This window comes from Pogona vitticeps, chromosome 5, assembly GCF_051106095.1.
Source record: "Pogona vitticeps strain Pit_001003342236 chromosome 5, PviZW2.1, whole genome shotgun sequence".
NCBI classification, from domain to species: Eukaryota; Metazoa; Chordata; class Lepidosauria; order Squamata; family Agamidae; genus Pogona; species Pogona vitticeps.
This window is the reverse complement of record NC_135787.1, coordinates 131,987,193-132,005,927: the sequence shown is the minus strand read 5'-3', so window position 1 is coordinate 132,005,927 and position 18,735 is coordinate 131,987,193. Positions and strand designations below refer to the sequence as shown.

At 40.7% G+C, this 18,735-nt stretch overlaps 1 protein-coding gene across 4 annotated transcripts in view; it reads right to left on the bottom strand.

Annotated features, from left to right (window-relative positions):
• The window catches only part of CTTNBP2 (cortactin binding protein 2), a 132,011-nt gene that overhangs the window by 14,848 nt on the left and 98,428 nt on the right, over positions 1-18,735 (bottom strand). For all 4 annotated transcript variants that reach the window (XR_012087413.2, XM_073000529.2, XM_073000530.2 and 1 more), the window contains 7 exons: positions 17,776-17,871; positions 16,905-16,984; positions 12,509-12,595; positions 12,329-12,428; positions 10,818-10,970; positions 10,381-10,568; positions 4,415-4,593 (listed from right to left, as the gene is read on the bottom strand). Coding sequence is in view for 3 of the 4 variants with exons in the window: in XM_073000529.2 (XP_072856630.2) it covers positions 4,415-4,593; positions 10,381-10,568; positions 10,818-10,970; positions 12,329-12,428; positions 12,509-12,595; positions 16,905-16,984; positions 17,776-17,871 (883 nt within the window). In the remaining variant the exon portion in view is untranslated. The remainder of the gene's footprint in view (positions 1-4,414; positions 4,594-10,380; positions 10,569-10,817; positions 10,971-12,328; positions 12,429-12,508; positions 12,596-16,904; positions 16,985-17,775; positions 17,872-18,735) is intronic.

Below are 18,735 nucleotides of genomic sequence, written 5' to 3'. Positions count from 1 at the left end.
AATGGGATAAAGGAATGGCTTTCAGCATCACAAATATATATATATCCTCTTGAACTCCACAAAATAGCAGCACCAGAATCAGCTATATTAGACTAATAACTTTTCAAGACTGATCTATAAAGATGTTGTTCACACCTTTTAAAAACAGAGATCTTTTACCTCTATACCAGATGAGCAAGTAATTATTTTTAGCCTGAAAAAAACATGTCAGACAAATTTTTGCCTACTGAATTTATGTTTAGTTATATACAAAAGCCCTGCAGGAAAAAAGGGTGACAAGCTTATGGCTGAATATGAAGGACATGACTTCACAAGACTTGTTGTTACAGTTCAGAATTTTGGCTTTAAACTACAAGTAAAAAATTAGTATTTGAAAGGAAAACAGCAGTACTGCTTTTGTGTAGCCTTTCCTTGCACAATATTTCTTGGTTATACTATTTCCTGTGGTGTAATTCCTTCAATAAGGACTATAGAGTTTCATTATATTGGTCACTAGCTAAGCTGGATGCACTGAATTCATGCATTTGAATTCCAGAAATTAACATTGTGTAGATATCAGTGACAAGATACAAAGGAGACTGGGTATCTCGTACTTTTATCGATAGGAAAGTGCCTTATACTGAACCAGATCATTGGTATCTCTAGCTTAGGATGTTTTGCTTTGACAGGCAATTGATCTCCAGGATCCCAGTTCAAAGACCTTCCCATTACCTGATATCCAGTCCTTTTCACTGAGATCCTGGGACCTTTCACACACAAAGCACGTGCTTTGCCATGATTTGGCACCTTATCCCCATCAGAAAAAAAAATTCTACAGTTCCCCCACCACCACATACAAAGGTAAAAATGTTATATTTACTTAAACTCTCTCTTCCAAACCACACTTCTCTGAACTCCTAATCCACACATATCTTTATTATGGTCCTTCAGTATAGAAATGCATTAAAATAAAAAGAGACAGAGGAAAATTTCCCAAGAAAGCTGCTTTTGACTACACTTCTGACATTTCTAGTGACTGGCTTATAAAATACAGTGGTGCCTTGCCTTACGAACATCCCTACTTAAGACCATTTTGAGTTATGACCAGCTCCGGCCACAAAATTTTGCTTCGACTTGTGGCCGGATCTTCAAGTTACAAACAGAAAAAGGCAGGGAAAAATGACGGGAAATTCAAATTTCTAACTGTAGGTGGTGACGAGGCTGCTTCTTTGTAGCTCTTTTGCCCCAGCAGTTAGAGAGTGTGCCATTGGGGGATGCTGTCTGATAAGGTAAGGTGCTGCTTTATCCTTTTAAAAAACTGTTCTGGGTGTTTTTGCAGCATGGTTTTGGGCTGGGTGGGTTATGTTTCTGTGCTGTGATGGGACTTGGGGGGTTGTTTGTATTTTGGTTCCCCCCGTTTCCAATGGGTCTTGGGGTGTGTGAAGATTGCCCCACATCACTCCTGTCACTCCGGATCTCATTTGCATGAGCCTATGAGAGGATTGGAAGGGCAGAGTCAGCAGATACTGTATATATAAAGGTTTGGCAGGAAGAGATAGGATAAGAGAAAGATAAGAGAGAAAAAAATAGATTGCTATGCGGATTCGTCGTTAAACGGTGCACTCGTTATGTGAGGCACCACTGTACTAATAGAGATAAGCTGGTCAAGATAAACAGATAGGGCAGGTGGTGATTGGTTATGTGGCACGATATATGGTATTTTAATGATTTGATTGTGTACAATGAATATCTGAAGAACATCTGTGATTATGATTACATTTGATACATTTCAATAAATAAGTTTTCTTGGCAGTTACAAGTGTTTGACTAAAGTCTTTTATATTGTGGATAAAGGAAATCCACTGGTGGCAGTGAGGGAAAGAGAAGACTAAACCTTTGTGAAGACACAACACATAGGTGCATCAAAGGAGTGAATGTCACAACTGGTGTCAGCTGGTGGGATGACATAGCATGAGCTCTTTGTTTGGTGAAACAAGCAGGGACCACGTGGTAAATGTCAGAAGGGGTTGATTTGTTTGTTTGTCCCCCCCATTTCCAATGGGTCTTGGTGGGTTGGTTGCTTTTTGGGGTTCCCCCCATTTCCGATGGGTCTTGCATGCTTCCCTTGTTTTTTCCTTTGTTCTCTTTGCATTTCTAACTTGCTCCCTTTGTTCTCTGTGCATTTCCGACCTGCTCCATTTGTTTTCTGTGCATTTCCGAACTGCTCCCTTTGTTTTCTGTGCATTTCTGAACTGCTCCCTTTGTTTTCTGTGCATTTCCGACCTGCTCCATTTGTTCCCTTTGCATTTCTGACCTAGTCCCTTTGTTCTCTTTGCATTTCCAACCTGCTCCGTTTGTTCTCTTTGCATTTCTGACCTGGTCCCTTTGTTCTCTTTACATTTCTGACCGTTGCCCTTTGTTTTCTGTGCATTTCTGATGGGTCTTGCATGCTTGATTGCTCTTCTTCCCCACCCCTTCGGCTGAAAGGGATTAATTGTTTCCAATGAGTCTTGCAGTGATTTTTTTGGTGATTTTTTTCTTCGGCCGGAATGGATTAATTGCATTTCAATGGGAAATGGTGCCTCAAATTATGACCATTCTGACTTAGGCATGTAGCGTACAGCCCTGCCCTCACCTGTCCGTCACAGCTGAGCAGTGGAAAAGGAGCCAATGAGTAAACGGAAGGCGGTGCCAAGGGGGGAGGGGTTTGGATATAAAGGCTGGTGTATGGAGTATGAAAGGGGTTGAGTAAAAGAGTTCATGGAGTGAGGGAGATTCTGTGTTTGAGAGAGATTCTGGTATTGAGAGACTGTGTGAAACTTAAGAGTGACCTAAGAGTGAGTGAGAGATCTGAGAGGATGCTGAATGGTAGTACTGATTCAGATTCAAGTGATTATCAACCTGTGATTTACCTACTGCATATTAATCAGATGTTACCCTCCCTGATCAAATAAATAAGTTAAGTTTCAAAGTTACACATGTCTCCTTGAGTGATTGGTGGCAGTGAAGAAGGAAGAAGAGCAAGAACCTCCTGGAGGCCTGAGAGAATAAGGGCTTCAGAGAGGACGCTACGCTACAACGCACATCTTCCAGAACCAATTAAGTTCATAAGTTGAGGCACCACTGCACAGTGGAAGTAGTGTAGTCAAAGGAGCATTAAAATATGATGATTGATAAACTGTCCGTGGGAGAAGAAAAACAGATGAAATGATTGTACGCTTTCAAAAATGCCCCTTTAACATCATTATCTTCCACAAGTCAATTCCTCATTCAATTAATTCCCCATTCAACTGTGCAGACGCGATACCAAAAATGGCATATTTTCATTTGCATTTCTTGACTAATAATCTGAAAAGTGGAGAATGTGGTCGGAAACCATAATCTGCACAGAGCCAACCACAACAGAAGAATACAAAAGTAGAAAATACTAGAACCATGATAAACAGCTTCCAAATTCTGAGAAAACAAAAAGTGCTTTGTTGAGTAGTTATCATAATGATAAATATCAGAGCATAAGGCAATTCTTTCTGGGAGATAAGTGGCAAATCCCTTGTTTATGGGAGATGGTTGTGCCCATTGGGGCTTCTGCACCTATAAGCTATTGCTCATAACCCCCACTGAAGAAAAAAAATGTGTATTATGAATGCACAGAAATGCATAGAAAATGAAGGTATCCTGAGGCATTTGCTGTTGATTACTATAACTCTAGTCAAATTCTGTTAGATCTATTATCAAATACCTACATAATACAAACAATATGACTAGAACATGCATTTTCCCTTGTAGAAACAGAAGCATGTGTTTTATTGTCTCAGAATAAAGAGATTCTAAGTTAAAAGAATAGTCCTACATGTGTTTGTTAACTTGAAATGATTCCTTCTTGTGAGTTAAATGGGGAATGAAGGATGCAATCCACTAGCCAGAATCTTATTTGTATTGATGTAAGGTTTACATAACTTACTATGGTTAGTTGCAGCTAATATATGAGGTGCTGGAATGCATCTCAGCTGTGTCATTAGGTGCATGACGAGGCACACAGCCGAGATGCCCCAGCTCCTCACCGACGTGCTGCAACTAACCACAGCAACATTTCATGTTACATAGATACCAGTACCCCCTCCCACCCAAATATATAATTATTTGGGCTGTATATCCAATCAAACTGTTGCTTTAAAGTGAATGTCTTAGATACACGTCCTTGGGAGTTGGTTCCATTGACTTCTATGGGATCTACTTTTCATGAATGTTGATAGACTGCAGCGAGGATTTTCTATATTTGATCATCCCCGCTTGTTCAGAAACAAAATATTAAGGTAAAGATTTGAAAGTTAATAGAATTGGATTAACATGGAGTGATGGAGTGTACAGGAGACAGAAGTATTTTGAAGGCTGCCATGGCATTATGACTTTACCAAATAATAAATGCAATGCATACTTCACTGTTGCATGACTGTGACCAGGCACCACTGGACAAGACAGAAAATGCTTGGGTCCCACAAGGGCTTCAGCTGCACCGAGTCTTGATAAGCATGAGTTCAGCTGTTGCCAAACTGCAATAATCCACTCTACCATCTTGCACACTGGATCACATGGAGGAGGCATCTTTCCTCTGAACTGCAGAAAGCAGAACAAATTATAGATTTGAAAGTGTTTTCTTAATCCCTTTGAAGAAGGAAAATAGCTTCGTACATTTGATACCTTGAATATAAGAAACAGCTTTCATTAACAGAAAATGAGAAAGAAGAGGAGTATTATCATCATTTCAGGCTAGTTCATCTTTGTATATTCATTGCTTGAAAACGAGAATCATTTTGTGGTTGCACCATTGATCAAACAACACAGATCAATCTTTCCTGTCATTTACCACTGCCGCAAAACACCATGCCATCAAGTGGAGTTCACTGAACTGTCTTAAAGCAAGGCATAGTGTGTTCTGGAATGTGAGAATGTTATTTTGATCTGCCAATGATACTAACATGAGGAATACTTTTTTAGCCAGCCAATAATAATGAACAGAAGTATACATGATATACTGTTACCCATTTTATTGTGTTTTGCAATTTCATCTTCTTCTTAATAAGAATAATCTAAGAATCATCTTAGAATCATCTCATAGAATCATCTCAGCAAAACTATGAGCATTGGAATTGTCATAGATCACAAGCTAAATATGAGCCAACAGTGTGATGTGGCTACAAAAAAGGCTAATGCTATTTTAGGCTAAATTAACAGAAGTATAGTTTTCAAATCCCGTGAGGTGCTAGTCCCCTTCTATTCAGCACTCGTTAGGCCTCACTTTGAGTATTATGTCCAGTTCTGGACACCATACTTCAATAAGGATTCTAACAAATTGGAATAAGTTCAGAGGAGGGCAACAAGTATGATCAGGGGGCTGGAAACCGAGCCTTATGAGGAAAGGATGAAAGAACTGGGAATGTTTAGCCTTGAGAAAAGAAGACTGAGTTATTTTGAATATTCAAAAAATATTTGAAAGGCTGTCATACAGAGGAGGGACAAGATCTGTTCTTGATCATCCCAAAGTGCAGGACACAAACAATGGGCTCAAGTTAAAGGAAGCCAGATTTCGGTTGAATATCAGGAAAAACTTCCTAACTGTAGAGCAGTACAACAGTGGAACCAGTTACCTCGGGAGTTGCTGAGTGCGCCAACACTGGAGGCATTGAAGAAAAACTTAGATAATCACCTGGCAGATATGTTTTGATTGTACTCCTGCATTGAGCAGGGGGTTAGACTTGATGGCCTTTTCAGTTTTCTATGATCCTATGATTATATGAAGCACAGGGAGAATCTAACTCCCGGCCTCTGGCTCTGTAGCCAGATATCTATACCAAGAAAAGAACTAAAAGGCAAATGAGATTGTTGTTCAATGTTGCTTTTCTGCTTAACACCCAGCAGAACCATTATAAAGATGCTAGCAATGCAGCCTTCGTGCAAGCTCAGGAGGAAACAAGGTGTAACATTTACACAGAGCAAGAGGCAATTATATTTGCAGAAAGGATAACCTTCAAAGTGCAGATGTTTTTGCTTAAACCATCTTACTAAGACAAGCTTGGGGAACACGACTGCTGCGCATCATGATTTCAAGAATGGGACATACGGGATAGCATCCTTTTTCTCCATTAACATTTAATGTCACTGGGCTACAAGTTGAGACTACTACATAGCTTGTGAAAATGCTCCACCTGTGACTGGGAAAATGAACATGGTGCTCACATGGTTGAGCTGTGAAATATTTTACTCAGATCTTCTGCGTCCTCACATCAGAGCAAGTACAAAGGAAGGTGGAAACAACATCCAAAGCTCAAAGAAGGACTGAAAGAGACCATCTTTAAAATGTGGAATCTCCAAGGTACCTCCACTCCATGTCTAGAAGCTGAAGGCACTGACATCTGGAATTTCCTTCTACACAGGCCATGGATAAGTCCATGTCATATCTAAGGGCAGCAGGCCAGTTCAGTGAGAACAGGACAGGCTGTGTGGCATACACAGCCCTCTCGTTTGAGAGAGAGAATAGCCGGGGGGGGGGGCTCATGAGGAACAGCTGGGAGATGCCACTGCCATCCCCCAGCAGTTGCTGCCTGAGATGGCTGCCTCGGTACCTCCAACGGTAGCGCTGGTCCTGAGGCTTAGGCTGAAAAAAGGCCTAAAAGCAGATATGGACAAATCAGAACTGCATTTGTTGTGCAGTATGGCATGTGCTATCATCCTGAAAAATCTTGTTTGAGAAAGTGAGCAAGCTCCTCCTCTCTATAATGAGTTCGTCTACAAGATGAGTTGCCACTGAAATCTGAAGATGTGGAAAACAGAGCTACTAACAAGATAAGACTCATCATCTGAAAATCTTTAGCATGTCCGTGGACTTCAGCACCATGTCTGGGTTTAGCCGGCCCTGTTTTCCTCCCTTTAAGTCTAGCTACCCTTTTGTATTTGTCACGAAGTTCTCATACAGCATTACTCTGGGGTACTGTGAGGGAATAAAAAGGCAGTAAAACCCAGGCCTTGAGCCTTGCTTGGAGCACTCTTCTGCTCTAATCTCTATTAAGCTAAGAGAGAGTCCCTCATGACACTTTGCTTGCTCCCCGCCCCCCCCAAACTTGTAAAGACCTGGAGTATTTTTGTTACAACACAGGCAGGTTAATCTTAAAAGCCTAACAGTGAGCGATACCAACTCATTCATGTTTATCAAAAATATTGCCAATGGAGATTCAACATTTCTCATCCTGGCAAGATACTAATTAATTACCCATAATCAACTTGAGAGGAAATTCCAGTGCATGATTCAATTAGCTTTAACCCCAAATCAGATTTGTTCTCCATGTAAATAATCTTCTGTCTTTTCAAAACTAGGATCTCCTTGTTCTGTAACAACTGCAAGAAGAAAGTGCCAAGTAATAACAATTCCCACATAGTGATGGCCAGCTGCTATTATCAATGACTTAAAATTATTCATTCAATCTTCATTGTGCTAGTTTCCTAATTTGCTCAGTCTCTATTGGCACTTTTATACCACTCTCCCCATTTTGCTCACTTTAAATTAAAAAAAATACTTGCAGAAAATGGAGAGCACTTCAGGCATTTATTGAAGAGGGAGACAAAGCTTGGAATAAGACAGAAGAACCAAACACAGGCTTTTCAGTCAAGGGATAATGTTGTGCTTTGAGGCAAGAGCTAAAAAGGAAATCCTTTCATAAGAAAGAACTCATGTTCTTCCTAATCTCATTATAAGCAGTGCTTTATAGCATGCAGCCAGACTTGAGAGACCAGCTGTAGAAAGACCTTTATTTTTCCAGTACTTCATTAATGATTCTGTTGTGTGGAACTTTAGCTGAAATGGGATTTAAAGGAGGAATGATCATAATCAGGGATGTGCAGGTTTGTGTTTAAAATACATCAAAGCTGGCACAAAGGTAACCCTCTTTTTTTGTATTCTATGCATTTTAAAAAATTAAACAGATCCGTTTATGTTGCACAATGTATGCTCATTGCCCCTATCTCAAAGAAATGTAAGAGGCTTTGCTTTGCAGGGCAACAATCTCTTCCCCTGACATATTCCTAGAGAGCACTTTGGCTTTGGAGACATTGCCCAACACTGTCTAGAGTGGGGATGGGCAATCTGGTACCTTCCAGATGTTTCAAATGTAATCCCTCATAATTTAAAACCATTAGCCAGGCTGAAGGAGTTTATTGGGATTGCACTCTAAAACAATAGACAAGAATCAAGTTATCACTGACCTAGGCACTTCCCACCCCCTCTAGAACACCACAGTGCCTAACGTTCATTGTGTTTTGTCTATCCATACATGTCTATCCACAGACGTGCTGATGATGGGCAGTTCCCACCCCAGGTTCAAGGTCATCTTGCAAAGCACTCCTTCCTCGCTTCAAGCTTCCTCAGCTTGACACAAAGACTTGGACTTCAATGGAAAATTTCCCCATTCACTTAATGTGGTGTTTCAATGAACCTACTCTATTTGCAACTTACTACACTGAGCAACAAGATTTCAGCCAATATAGAAATGTATGTGTGCAAGAAAAGGGAGAGCGGGAGAGAAAATAAGAGGATGAAAGGAAGTGAGCAAGTCAACTACCCAGCTTGAAATCAGATACAGGTAAGACCATTTCGAATTTGGAGGCACAGCATATTTTTCTGAACTTCAGCTGAGTTGTGAAGTGAACGAATGAATGAGAGAGGGATGAGGCAGTATCTCATTAATACTTGCCTGCCTCTGTATGCATACATGTGAGAATGTGCTTACTTGGCTTTCCTATTGGGATGGCATGCACATCTTGAGTGTGTCAGGCTCTGCCCATCACTGGTGGCTGTGCTTTCTGCCCAAGAAATGACAATGAGCACCAAGCTATAGCTAAGAAGACAAGTAAGAGGATTGGTGAAAAGGAGGATTGGTGGCTGGTCAGACTGGGGTTGGAAGGGGGGGGAAAGCTGGATTTTCTTCTGGGTTGTGTTAAAATTCAAGGCTAAGAAGAAATAGAGTATTAGGATGCTCATCTTGTATTTGATGCAAGCATTATAAGTCTAAAGTGCTCTTGTGTCTCACCCAAGAAATACAAATTTCCATGGCATCTCTAACTACCTTGCACAATAGTTCTATAAGAAACTGGACTGAAATTCAGGATGTTTCTGTTCTACTCTCAACCTTAGGCAGTTTTCTCTTATAATAATAATTATGTGACATCAAGTTGATTCTGACTGATGGCAACTCTTTTCAGGGTTTTCTAGGCAGAATGTAATCAAAAGTGGTTTGCCATTCTCTTCTTCTAGGTGCATCCCAGTGCTGTACAGCTTGCCCAAGGCCATAAAGGCTAGCACTTCTGGGGATGCATAGTGGGGAACTGAACTCCCAACCTCTGGCTCTGCAGCCAAATACCTAACTCATTGAGCTATCCAGCCAGTCAGTTTTCTCTTAGATCACCTTAAATATCTATTATAATGCTTCATACAGATTGCTTTGAATACTTCAAAGGCAAAGTGCAGATACGAAAAGAGCCCAGATTTTTTAAAACCATTAGAGCATAATTTTGTAAGCAGCTTTCATGTACAACCTTAGGGCTGTTGCTTCTATATCAGTATGAATTGTGAGTCCTTTCTTAATATATGTACAGTAAAGAAGTATCTCTAAGGTGCCATTTGTGGGAAAAGTCATGTCAGCTAAATCTATCCCAGTCATTGCTGAGATATGAGTATCTTTCGATTCCAGATGCTGGCAATCACACTGATCCCACTCAGCACCAGTGATTTATGACTGTACTTTGACAGGGAAAAGATGATGCCCCATCTCTCACTAACTAGGCACTAGGGTTTGGAGCTCTCCATACTCCAACAAAGCCTAATGTCAGCAAAATAAATAATAAAATAAAATAAAAATTTCTGCACTGCAACAGGTTATTGAGTTAATGCCTGGTGGTAAACTCCACCACCACAATGGAAACCAAAAGGAACAGAGGCAGTGACACATTTCCTGGAATCCTTTATGGGGGAAAATGGAACAGATGTATAATAACTCCTTAATGCTGCAGAGACAGCTCTGGCCACCCATAATCCACAACTATTCAAAAGCTAATTGGCAGCTATGCATATTTTATGGAAAGTTACTGGTCTGAGGCTGGTTCCTAGACAAGACCATAACATGCCAACTCTGGCTGCCTCTGTCCCAAATCAAAGCCGTTGGCTTCAAGTGAAAAAGAAGCAATTTAGTTAGCTGCATCTGTGAAGAATGATTTCTGCCACCATTCAGTGATTGCCCTCTTTGTCCTTCAAGGTGGAAGAACCACTATTCTCTAATTTATTGTTACAGTGTTGGAACAATCCACGTTGAACATAATTTGTGGTGGATAATTCAAGCATGTACTGTTCCCACTTACCTTACTTAACACCTTTCTTCGTAAGAACCTGTGCAGGAGACCATGGATTGGTTCTCCATCCCATCTTAGCTGAACCCAGAGGAAATGTTGCTGAACCATCAGGTCAGAGCCTTGAAGCCGAGATTTTGCAATGGTCCCCAGAAGAAAGCAATTCTCGTGGAAGTAATGAGCATCAGTTACCCCACCAGCTAAAAAGTTTAAAAGGAGAAAAAGGAAACATTCTGAAATAATCCAGACAGCCACTTCTATCAACTTAGTAGTGTTCTAATATAAGGAATCACAATGAAAATGAAAAGCCATTGAAATAAATCATGTGTTGCTGTATATAGATGGATTTAAATGAAACAAGCCACAAGAAAATGCAATGTTTCACTTATAGATTTTTAAGGTAACTAGTTATTACAGAAAATCCAAATGGAATGAAGATAATGTTGTACCTTTTTTTACATTGCAGGGATTATCGGAGCCACGATTTTCAAGAGGCTGAAGAAACTCCCCTAGCAATTCTGATAAAGAAGCTCTCTCCAAATTTTCTAAAATGACAATGACCCTGCTGCTTACAGAAGGCTGTTTCACTGGGATCAGGCAAGCTGTAAATACAAGGAGCTCATTGTGACTGGCAGAATTTGTGTGTGTGTGTGTGTGTGAATTTTACACAAGCATTTGTTTAGCCTAGCCTTCCCCAAACTGATGCTCTCCAGATCTGCCTGACCACATCTCCCATCATCCCCAGCCAGAATGGCCACTGATCATATTGGCTGGGGATGAATGGAGTCATAGCTCAACACAACTGAAGGGTACAAACAAACAGAAGCTTTCACGCTGTTTTTTCGTGGTTCAAGGGGGAGAATGTTTGAATTACAAAACACTGACAGCTACTAAGTCTAATGATAAACACCCTCTTTTTCCACAACTAAGTGAAATATTTATTTATTTATTTAACTTATATGCCACCCACTCTGGGCAGCTTACAACAATTAAAATACAATAAATGCAATATCAATTATTGCCATTTTGATTAACTACTGATAAAGACAGATACAGAAGCTAACACGTCTAAGTACATAATCCAACACAAATCCCAGCAGAATTCTGTTCTATCAGTTTTCAACACTGCATTTTACAGAACAGTTGAACTCTTGAGTTGAGCAGACAAGGAAAGTAGAGACACTTCCACCTCCAGAAGGTCAGTGCAGCTAGTTTCAGATACCATATACCTGTCTCTGGTAAGCTGGTCATTGCATTGTTTCAGATGCTTAGCATATACTAAGCTGGGTTGAACCTGTCAGCCTGGCATTCCACAGACATCTTTGGGAGCAGGCACATTTCTATGACTTGCTGGGGGGGGGCAGGCATTCCGTAATTTTGGTTGGCACCATAACTGAGGTTTCTTGCCCACTTTGAGGATTTTTAAAAATAGCTTCCTCAAACTCCCCCCACCCTGTTGTGTCTCTCTTCGCTATGTGACTGCTATAAGAGGAACAAACCTTCAGCCACCTCATTGACTAAAACTAAGGTACCATAATACCTAGTGTGGTGTAGTGGACAGAGTGATAGACTAGGATGCTGGAGATCAAGGTTCAAAACCCCACTCCGCCATGGAAACTCATTGGGGGAGTGGAACTGGTAAAACCAGTAAGTAATGTCTCATTCACTTTGAAAGTCCTATTATGGTCACTATAAGTCAGTTCTTAGTTGACAGCACATAACCACAACTGAAAATTTTGTGACAGAAATGCGTGGCACCACGGAAAGGTCCTTGCTAAATGATCTCAAGTGAAGTACCAAATCTTCAAGCCCACATAACAAAACTAGGGAATTTTCTGTTATAAAGTAGTACAAACACTGAAGGAATGGGCAATATCTATTAGAGCCTCTTATGTGCTAATAAGCATATTAGTCTTTAAGTTTTCTAGAAGTCTTGACTGATTTAGCAACAGAAACTTACTATTTCTGATGAATAATTCTGCAAGTTGCTCCTTGCTGAAATCTGCATCTATCTTCACTCTGACTATTTCACAGCCAAATCCAGCAGCCAGTTGCTTGTGCTGTGTTAAAAGTTCACAAATTTAGCAAACATATGTTCATCCTTTTTTTCAGCAAATATTGCAGCATTGTATCTTCCTACCTTTAGACAGAGGGCAATCTGATATGCCAAATAATCTTGCAAACTCCCTTCTGGACCATGGAAGATAATATTTCTGTATTGTTCAACCTACGGATAAAAGATCAGGTGTAAGGATGTATCATAGACAAAAATTATCCACACTGCTGTTATTTCCAAACACCATATATGGGTGTGAAAGCTGGACAGTAAAGGAAACTGAAAGGGGAAAAATGGTTCATTTGAAATGTGGTGCTGAAGGAGAGCTCTGTGGATACCTTGGACCAGTGGTTCTTAACCTTGGGTTACTCAGGTATTTTTGAACTGCAACTCCCAGAAACCCTGGCCAGCAGAGCTGGTGGTGAAGGCTTCTGGGAGTTGCAGTCCAAAAATACCTGAGTAACCCAAGGTTAAGAACCACTGCCTTGGACTACCAGAAAGACAAAGAAGTCAGTCCTAGATCAAATGAAGCCTGAACAATTTCTGGAGGCAAAAATGTTGAAACTGAGACTGTCTTACTTTGGGCACATCATGATAAGACAGAATTATCTGGAGAAAAGACAATAATGCTGGGAAAGGTGGAAGGCAGCAGGAAAAGAGGAAGATAAAATATGAGATGGACTGCCTGAGCAGGGCTGTTGAGGACAGGACATTCCGGAGAGCACTCATTCATGGAGTTGCCGTAATTCAGAGGTGACATGAGAGCAAATAAAAACAACAAATGGATAAAAACACGAAATTGAGATTCATTTTCTAGAGGATTGTTTTAAAATTAATGGAAGCAGGTGCTTATTGTTCGGTAAACATTATGTACTCAAAAGTAAATGCTACCAATCTTAATGGAGCTTATTCTCACCAGAGTCACTTCTATAAAAATGGATCATTATCATCTCCCACAGGTACTCATATGAAGGGAGAGGGAACTGCTGCCAGCCAGCAGCTTTTTTTTCTCCTTTCAAAAATGCTAAATCAGTTTGACTGGTTCATGCTTTGGGCTCATAAAATAGAATCTTCCTCACCTGAAAAGTTAAGAAAGATGGAGGCCCCTTATAATGATATTAGTGATTGTTAGCATGCGTTCTCTACCACAGCTAGCCTTGGCAAGAGGTCCATTAAACTATTCCCTCCCACCTTCCTTGTAATGCACTATTAAATGCCATTTACAGCGGGGGCCAGGAACCTTGGAACTGCTTTAGCTCCACACAGTAACACCCCTGGTGCTCTTCCACTGCATATCTAAAGTACTTTTCCAAGAGCTATGGAGACCTCCTGCACATGTCGTATAGTCCTTCAGATCTTGACCATGATAATGTGTTTTCAAAAAAGAAAGAAAATCAGTGTGTTTAGATACAGTTACTACAAAGGATCTCTTTTCAAGGCCTTCATGTTTTGAAGCTGCTGTTTCCAGAGGAAATCTAGCGCTCTGGTTTCAGTTTCCTGGCAACATAATTACCTGCAGAAGGTTCTGAAGATAACTTTGCAAATTGAATTCCAAGAGGCCTGAGCTAGCTTTCTGCCACTGTAATAGTCATGGTCCTTTGAAGGTTTAATTTGTTGCTCCTGATAATTCTATTCTTTAAGATGTCCTCCAAGCACAACATTCACAATTGAGCAAACTTCAGATACAGTGTGATCTAGGAAGAGGCCTGACCAGGGAAGTAGTGGCCTTCTAAAAATTGTTGTTGTGGGTTTTTTGGGCTCTTTGGCCGTGTTCTGAAGGTTGTTCTTCCTAATGTTTCGCCAGTCTCTGTGGCCGGCTTATAAATATTGTTTGATTCCAACTCCCTTTAGCTTTAGCCAGTATAGTCAACAACCAAAGATTAAGGAGCTGCAATATCTTACGACGTCTGGAGGGATACCAACATCTGAATGCCTGCTTTTTCTTCCTGCTTTATTTATTTATTTAGGTCGATATGACCACTCTACTACGCAGATGCATTGACATCACTAACGACAAGGAAGCCTCCAGAGTCTAGTACCTTAATCCCTAAAGGCTTGGATGAATAATCAGGTTTTGATTTGGCACCGAAATGAAGTCAGTATAGGTGTCAGTCGAGGAGCCTCTGAGGGAACAGCATTTGATAACTGGAGTGTTATAGCCAAGAAGGTACTCCCCTTTCTGTATACACATAGTGGATTGTTCTCTATAGTGGGATACGCAGAAGGCCTCCCTTGTAGCAAATCTTGGTGACTGGGCAGCTGTGTATAAGGAGAGGGGTTCTCTCAAGTAACCAGTGCCAAACTGTTTATGGTTTTATAGGTAATCCTCAACAACCTGAACTCAGAATGGAAGTGTATTGGCAGCGCGTAAAAGTCTTTCAGAAATGATGTCATATGGACTGTGAAAGGTGTTCCTAATAGCAGTCCAGCTGCCACACTTCCTGCAGCATCCATGTCATCTTCAAGGGCAATCCTATGTAAAGTACATTACAGTAGTCTTCCCAGGAGGCTACCAGTGCATGAACTACATTAGCCACAGTGTTCCTGTCCAGGAATGCTCACAACTGGTGGGCCTGTCAAAGATGGCTCAGATGCTCTAAGCTACTGTGCTCACCTGAGTCGTGAGTTACAAAGATGGCTCTGTCTTTTTGGAATTCAGCCTCAGACAACCGGCCCCCATCCAAAGCCCCCCAAAAAAAAAAACCAAAAAAAAACAAAAAAAAAAAAAAACAAAAACAAAAACAAAAAAAAACAAAAAAATAAACACCCACAAAAATACACTGCTGCTTATCTACCACCCCATAGCGCTTCAAGCACTCTCTGGGCGGTTTACAAGTTAATTATGCAGGCTACACATTGCCCCCCCAGCGTGCTGGGCACTCATTTTACCAATCTCGGAAGGATAGAAGGCTGAGTCAACCTTGAGCCGCTACCTGGGATTGAACCCCAGGTCATGAGCACAGTTTTGGCTGCAGTACAGTGGTTTAACCACTGCGCCACGAGGCTCATCCAGCCCACTACAGTCTCCAAACAGCAATTCAGAACCTGTACAGTCTAACCCAAATCCACTGACAAGGAAAAGCAGAGCTGCGTATCATCAGTGTACTGATAGTATCCAACCCCAGAGCTTCAAATGATCTCTCCCAATAATTTCATACATATACTGAACACCATGGGGGAAAGAATGGACCCCAACGGCACCTCACAGCTTAACTGCCATGTGACGGGATAGAAATCACCCAGTGCCATGACCTTGAACTAGTCCTGAAAACTTGGTCTTGCAGAAGTTAGTGAACTCTAACCTCCTTAATTCTAACCAACATGGTCAATGGTTCAGCATAATGAGAGCTGTAGTCCACCAACATCTGGGAGGGGAACAGTTCCCCTCCCCTGCTTTATGAAATAGCTCTATCAATATCTATTAGCCATGGACATTAATGAAGCTTCCTTGTTCATAGGAAGGGTGGTGGAGGTTACAGAATTGGGATTATTGCCTTTATGATCCACTTGGAGGGGTGGGTGAGTTCCCAGCTGGGGCATCGCAAGATGCAGGACCAAATGAAACCTCTGTCTGGTCTAGGGGGCTCTTTTTGTAGCCTCCAGAAAATGATAGCATCTTGCACACACAGGGGAAAACTAGCAGTATTCAAAGATTTATGAGTTGTGTTCTTCCAAGCCAAAGAACTGGGGGAAAATGTCCTGTACTACAGAACTGCTGATGCTACTTCTGCATTCCTTGGGTAAGTGCTTTTCTAATTCATTCTTCCAAACAACAGAATGTAACCAGTGAGGAAAACAAAGTCTACCTAGCCAGATGTCATAACACAGGGAGGACCAGATATAATTTACTCTCAACTGCTCATAATAAACAAGAGTCAGTGGAAAAACCTAAAGCTAAAGGCTAAGGGTAGATTTAATATAAAAGTTTTTATCTCACTTCACGGTGAATTTTCGCTATTATTGAAGAAGAGGAAGAAGAAGAAGAGGTAGTCAGTTTTGTTACAGTGGTAAAGCCAGAAGGAGGGAGAAGGTAGGCATAGATCCATTGTAGATTTCTTTGTGATATAAAGCAGATCAGTAAGAATTGCAGCTCCCAACAGCTTAAGAACAGCAGCAACCAAAAGATTCACTTGCTGCTCAATTATACTGCCGATACAATGAAACCTTGCTTAGTTTTTTTTTTCTTCCATGGAAGGACTGAAAGTTCTAATCAGTTCTGGGACTCAAAACAAATTCCTGTCTTTGAATTATTGAAGTATGTGTCTCTTGGATTGGACTTTGGTCACTGGATCTTGGGATTTTGGGGAAAAAAATCAAATCAAATCCTGTAAGTTGGAAATCTGTTCACCCTGGGATCAGCAACTGGGCCCCCCTTTCAACTATACCACTGAGGATTAAATAGTTGTTGGCAAAAACAATATCATTATGTAAGTGGTAGACAGATATGAAGCTACTAAGCAAAAGGTAAGCTAATTCTTACCAGCCGGAGGTAATTCTGCAATGTCTGGAGATGGATCATAGATGCATAACTCACACTGTGCAGACAGCCTTCTTGGGGACCTTTAAGACAAAAGGTACCATAATAACAATCTTGAGCTCAACAATGGTTACGAGCCAAGCTATTCAGTATACCTAATGTCTGTCCTTTTGCTTTAATTAGAGCTGCAAAGGAGAGGGGACCGTTTTCAGGATTATAACACAAAGGAAGAAAAGGTTTATCCCTTCCCTTTCTAGCTACCCCTTCCCTGAAAATACCCCCCTGATGTGGCTATAAGGCTCAAGATCATTAGTTTTGCTCTGAGGTATTCTGTCTGTTCTTTAGAAAAGTAAAAATCAAAATACTGTCACTACAATAACACTCAACATTTATGTAATATCAGGTAGAGAAATGCGGAAGTTTTGGCTCTTCCGATTTTTTGGACTACAATTCCCATAATGTCTTCTCTTTACTCATAGTGAGAAATGCTACTGGAAATTATGGGCCACAACCCATCCTAATGTAGTTAAGTACTATATACACATTATTATACTCCTGTTTTGAAGAGTATAATACTGAAGCTGAGAAACAATAATAATATGGCTTAAGCTTGCTTAAGAATAATGAGTAAGTTATTGATTGTAATTAATTAGTAAGATACCAGAATGTAGAAGGATAACACTAACACATCACTGAAAACTAGCCCTTGTAGAAAATATTCTAAAGATTAGAAGAAGACCTCTTTATTAATCAGACTTCAACATTTAGTAAGTGTGTAACCAAAGTGATAACTAGTAGAAATCTTTTCCCTTTCCATTGTAATGAACACTTATGCACCATGTAATATCAAAATAGGAGCAAATTTTGCATTTACCAAGCAAAAATATGATTATATGTTCCACCTGGTTCCTTTTCAGAAATTCCCAAGGGGGCAGGGGAAAGGTCTGACCTATTGACCATGAAACATTGCCTGTTGAAAAGAGAAAAAGGAGGTAAGAGGCATCCTAGGGCACACAGAAAGCAGGGCATGCCAGTCTGAAAATACTTTTACTGTGCTAAAGTGCAAGGGGGAATGTCCGCTTTGAACGTCTCTGTGCATCAGGGTGCCTTTCAGATTTTTGTGTATTCAACCTGAAGGTCTGAAAAGCAGAATGAAATTCCAGAGCTCCTATGATCAGAACTCTGAAGAGGCAGGCTTTCTAATGAGAAACATGTCAACATGTTTAACCAAAGGGACTTTACACAGCACTTCTTAAACATGCGCACCAACTGCACAATGATTTAAAAGACTGTTAAGCATGCAACGATCTTGCTTGGGTGGAGCTGGAGCCTATCTGCATGGCCACAACCACCTCACCATTTTAAACCAACATATGTGCAAAAAAGGCTTGCATAGTGTTATAGCAGAAGTGAGCAACCTCTGAAGGTACAGTGGCTATTTTTGTCCTTCTCAGGACCTTGGTGGGTTGCAGGATCACTTCTAGTTTCTAAAACAGGCTATTTTGAGCCTGCAACTGGGTTGTTAAATGCCAACAAGGTCTAGAGGATCTCACTTTACTTATTCTAGCTATTCACTTTCACATGGAAAATCCCCCCCGCTGCATACACAAGTGAGCAATTTGTCATTGAAGTATGATTTCTTTTTGGTCTGAGGGCCATACTAGGATCTGCTGAGGGTTACACAGAGTCCAGTACCTCCACTTTCTCCACTCACTGGTTGGTATACATGTCACATCAGATACATTTAGATTTAGCAGGAGGTGACAGGATGCAGTGCTTCTGAAGGTTTTACCTCACAATTTTCAAAAAGAAGATTGTATGTCATGTTTAAACT